Genomic DNA, 5,424 nt, shown 5'->3' with positions numbered 1-5,424 from the left:
CTTTCTTATTACGGTGTCTCTTTTGTAAATAATCTGTCTGGTAACAGTAATTTTGCATCTTGTTCTATTAAATCGAATGTGTTAGTTAATCCAAGAAGATAATCTCTAAGAGATGAATAAAGTTCAGCTCATTTATCTAGAGTAATGGTTGCACTTTGCAATGATTTGGAAACAGGATTCATTTGTTGCAAAATTTGATCCCATATTATTGTTTGTAAAGCAAATTCAAAAGTTTTCATTTTCGATAGTAAATTTCCAGCCGCAGCTCTTGTTTTATGTTTCAAAACTTTAATTTATTGTAGCTCTGGTGAATGGTTTTGACCGAGTCAGCATGAGCGCTCCACCGAGTATTTGATAGTGATTTCAATGAACTACTTGCAAACTGTTCCAAAACACTCTTCTTGCCATCAATACGCTTAATTCATAACATGTATTCTTTGAGAGGTAGTTTGTTTTTTCAGAACCACTGTCACCATAATTTTTTATGTGTTTGGCCAATAAAGGATCAAACTGAGCAATCAACTCAAGCAGACCAATAAAATTCCCGTTGCTCTCAGACCCAAATTTTTCATTTGAACCTCCAAAAGCTAAGTTTCTTTCGATCAGTGTGCAAATTACAACTATAACTCTTCTTACAACCTCTCTCCAGTAGTTTTTTTCCTTTGCGAATTTCGTTAAGAAGTTGATTTAAAGAGTTCATTTAAAAAAACTTAAGAGTTCATTTAAAAAAACCTTGTTATTTTTTCTGTGAAAGTATGCTATTGAAGCTTTTCTGTGGTCTGATGAGTGTTCATGCCCCTGAATTGATGCCCCTGAATTTTTCCAATCTTTATATCCCGTTGAAGCTAAAGCACATTTTGAGGGTTCAAAAAGCTTGCAGAAAAAACAGAATACACAACCTAATGCTGGGGAATATATGAGCCATTCTCTATTAAACGTTTCACCATTTACTTTTTTCCCCGTTAACAAGCTTTTTGAGCTATATCGATCGCGATCTTGATACATCATTTTAGAGGATTTAAAGTCATAATCTGCATTTTAACATTTTAACAGACCGTTCTCTATCCAAAATTGTATATCCTCAGCTGGAAGAATTTCCTAAAGCCCTGGATCACTTTTCGTATTCAATTGCAAATCGATAGGGAAACATACTCTCTCCTTATTGAATTCCGATTGCTCGTATAAATTTTGAGTTTCATTAATTGAGTCCTCTACAAAATCCAATATTTTTGCCTCTTTACTTATGCCACAGTTTGCAAGATTAGCTGAAGTTAGTAAATTACCATGACATTCTACTTTTAATAAAAAACTATCAAGTTTTCAATGTTTCTTAATTTTATTTGATTTTTTTTTTTTTTTTTTTTGCAGCTCCACTTTCATTGCTTCTTCCCATATCTGTTAAAAGGTTCTGAAAATGAACACATTTAATTAATTTAATTGCTATTGTTTACGAGCACTGATTTTACTAATAGATAACACTCCACTCTTTTTTATTATTAAAATTAAGTAAAATAGCCTACATAAATAAGCGAAAGTTTGTTAAAAATAAACAGGAAAACAAACGTTAAAAATTTAAGATTACTATTTTCCCAGTGTGCTTATTTACTTTACTTAAAAGCGTCCAAAATATCGCTTAAGTTTAATGCAATTTAAAAATTAAAACAATTACTTTCTTCAGTTACTAAGATATTTTACTTAAAAGCGTGCAAAATTTTTCTTAAAATAAACGCATTCCTTTTATTTTAAATTAATTATTATAAAACATTATGCACAAATAATAAAAAAACAAATTTATTAACTACCGTTTTTAATATCAATCTGGAAAATTAATCCGGCTGTTTTGCAAATAAATGTTTACTACTATTGTAAACCTTAATTAATTAGAAAAACAGCCCTAATTATAGTTGTTTTCTTGGTTTGATAAGTTGAACCAAGTAATTCTAGAAAATAATATTTTATAAGGTTCTTTGTTGAACTTTTAATAAAAAAAGGTTATGTTTTAAAAAAAATGTCAAATGTTAAATAAAATTGTTGAATTGATTGTTCGTTAAAGTTATTATTTATACTAATGAACAAAATGTTGCAAAATGCTTTTTGTTTAATTTTCGTCTATTTAAATATTTAATTTTTTTTTAATCACGAAAATATTTAGAAAAATAAATAAGTAAAATTTTTTTACACAATTGCTTTCTAATGAAAATGTATGCACTTTCCAAAAATTAAAATTTAATTTTGTTGCATTTCGATTTTGGGGCCCCTTTTTTTGCAGGGCCCCTAGGCCATTGCGTATTTGGTTACTGGCATTATGTTTAAAGATAATAGTAAAATTGAAGTGGATAATATTAGGCTCAAAGAAGTTATTAATGTAAATATTAATAGGCAACTTGAAAATAGTTGTATTTAAGTAAAAGAGATTGGTCTAGGCAAGATGAAATTAATCATTGTGGAAATATAAGAAATAAAAATTCTGGCAAGTAAGTTTTCTACTCGACAAGCAGAAAACTTACTTAACAGAATTAAGTGTCAAGCAGTATAAATATTTGTTAATTTGATTTTACTTTAGAAAATTTAGAACAAAGCAAAGTATGAATTTTACTATTTATAGTAACAATTAATAACAGTTTTGAATTTAAATGATTTTAAATTTTTTTACAATTTCAAACATAATTATGTTCTTTTTTATTTAGTTGTCTTTGTCATCACTTGGTTAGTTTGCTTACTGTTGAAACATGGTTTTAATTTTGTAAATTTAATATGATGTGAAATTTACTCTATTAATCATTAGTCAACAGTTAGAGAGAAGCTGAAGCTTAATTAAGGAATGCTGGAAATTAAAACAAAGGTAAAAAATAATTTTGTTAACTGGTAACATAATAAAACCAGTTACTACTATTAATTGCGTGTTTTTTTACTTTTTTTAACATGCTGCTTTTGAAACACTTTCTTTCTCTCCCCCTCTCTCTCTCTTAGATGAGAGGGAGAATTAATAAAACTTTTTTAATTACTCAAGAGACAGTATTGTGTGCTTACAAATATTTTATTCTATGCGCTATTATTGCTGTGTTTTGTGTTGATTGACCTTGGCTGTTATAGCTATTTTTTATTCTTTATATTTTCTGTTATATTATTATCCTAATTCTACGAACAATAAAATGCAAATAATACTTTTTTAATTAAAAATTGTAACTTTTTTTTATTTCTTTTTTTAGGTTTTTGCAGGCTTTACTTGACTTCCATTTTCTGGTACCTGTGTTTTGACAGATTTTAAAAAGAACTTAACTGATGTTAATGCGGTCTTCATGTCGTTAACTATAAGCAATGATATTGCTAATAGGGAGTCAAAGTTAAAATATTATTTACAGATAAATTTTTATTTAATTTTTTAAATAATACATTAAGTTATTAATGTGTTTTTGTTATTAATGATTTAATTACTCATAACCCCTATTAAGGGTTGCTTACTGCTAGTTTTTTTTATTATTGCTACTGTTGTAAATTTCTGCTGTTATTATTATAGTTGTCGTTGTTGTTGTTATTACTACTGTTATTATTACAATGATTATTACTGTATTATTACACAGGTCAACACAAAAAAAATTTTTCCTGGTGCCGAGAAAACAATATGTTTTTTGTATAGCATTTCTCATTTTGATTTCAAATATGCAACTCATTTTTCACCATCACGTGTAGTCAAGTTGTTAAATAGTTGTAAACATTTATAACATTTGCACTTTCAATTAAAGTGCAAAAGCAAATTTAAAAAAATCGCAAAAAAAATCATATAGTTGGGCTAGTAATGGTACCAACTGTTAGCCAACTGTTTTATTACTGTTGGGCCGTTAATGGTACCAACAGTTTGTAAAACAGTTGGCTAAGTTTTGGTAAAAGCATTACGTTTTTTTCACGGCACCAACTAAATAGCCAACTGTTGGCCCAACTGTAGCTAATAGTTGGTTATTAGGATCGGGCCAACTATTTACCACCTGTTCAAACGTTTACTGGGTATCGTATGATTGAGATTGCAGTTAAAAAAAATTAATTCGGTTTTTTTTAAAAATTGAATATTGTGCAATCCTAAATATTGAAAAAATATAAAAACTTTCCAGGCATCATTGTATCAATATATCTTAGAACTAAAGAAAGTTGATCTGTGTGTGATATATCATCGGTGCAATGAACATAGACGTACAGCGGTGGAACTACATAAACGTTCAGCGGTGGAATTAACATAAACGTAAGCTTAATAACTAAATTAAATTTTTCAATATTTGACTCTTAGTCAAATTTTTTAAAATTCATGAAAAGTCAAGTTTTTAATAATATATAAAGTTTCGAAGCATAAGCATAAAAATAAATATTGGCGGGGCAAGAAGAAGACTTGTTTAGCCTTATCACCGAGCCCCATTCTCACGTATTTACAAAAACCATAATATTTAAATATCTATAGTTAACAAACTATTTATTAAAAAAAAAATTAAAGTAAAATAGATAACAATTCGTTATCATTTAAAGAAAAATTTAAAGAATCAAAATTTAAGGAAAGAGTAAGATTAAGTGAATAAGAAAAAATAAATTAAGATATTATCATTTGCTTAAAACTTAAAAATTTAAACTAAGATTTAAAAATAAAAAGTAAATAAATTAATATACACCATAGAAATAACATAAATAAATTAGTATACTTCATAAAAATAACGTAAATAAATTAGCAAACGCCATAAAGGTAATACCATAATAAGGTAATGAAAAAAAAATGTTGATGCACTCAGTGACATAATTTTTTTATTTATTATTTTTTTGTATTTGAGTTTTAATTAAAAAAAACATTTAAAATCGGATATATTAAAATCCATATATAAAAATGCCTGCTTTGATTCATTTATAAACTGCTTTATACTAATTTTATGTGTATTTACAATTTTGGGAAACATTTTCCACAAGTAAGGTCCACAATAGAGAACTGAATATGAAGTTAGTTTTGAATTATATTTTGGGACAACAAAGTCGTTATTTGAAAATTTTTTTGGACTTGAAGATAATACATAGTATTGTTTTATATAATTTTTATATTTGTTATTATTTATATTATATATTATACAGTAGCAGATCTCCCATTAGGCTGAGTAGGCTGAAGCCTAGAGCCCCCAAGATAAAAAGAGCCCCTAATGAGAAAGAATCTCATCACCAAACTATTGTCCGCCTGCGCTGCGCTAAGGAAAAAGATAATAAAATGTAATCCAAATTAGTCGCAGCTGAAACTGTTTTATAACAAAAAGTACTTTATAAAAAGCTGCAAGCAGTTCAATTCGGCAGTGCAATCTCAGTACAGTGAAGCAAGAAAACAAAAGGAAGAAATATTAATAAGAATTTAAGAGTTTATTTGATTTTGTATTATTCGGATATATTATATAAATGCAAAGTACT

General features: G+C 27.6%; 1 protein-coding gene across 1 annotated transcript; it reads right to left on the bottom strand.

The window, feature by feature from the left end:
• Positions 1-363: 363 nt before the first annotated feature.
• On the bottom strand, positions 364-1,008 carry LOC136080095 (uncharacterized). The gene is made up of 2 exons (XM_065796703.1): positions 733-1,008; positions 364-660 (listed from the first exon to the last, which is right to left on the bottom strand). Exons 1-2 carry the CDS (start codon positions 1,006-1,008, stop codon positions 364-366), a joined length of 573 nt encoding a protein of 190 aa, XP_065652775.1.
• Between the last annotated feature and the right edge of the window lie 4,416 nt (positions 1,009-5,424).

Source organism: Hydra vulgaris, chromosome 05 (genome assembly GCF_038396675.1).
Source record: "Hydra vulgaris chromosome 05, alternate assembly HydraT2T_AEP".
In the NCBI taxonomy this organism is placed as follows: Eukaryota; Metazoa; Cnidaria; class Hydrozoa; order Anthoathecata; family Hydridae; genus Hydra; species Hydra vulgaris.
This window is presented reverse-complemented; position numbering and strand designations above follow the sequence as displayed.

Coding starts and splice junctions, on each gene's coding strand:
- LOC136080095 (XM_065796703.1), bottom strand. CDS start 1,008: ATGATGTATCAAGATCGCGATCGATATAGCTCAAAAAGCTTGTTAACG. Junction 661..732: donor TTCACAGAAAAAATAACAAG/GTTTTTTTAAAT, acceptor AAATTCGCAAAG/GAAAAAAACTACTGGAGAGA.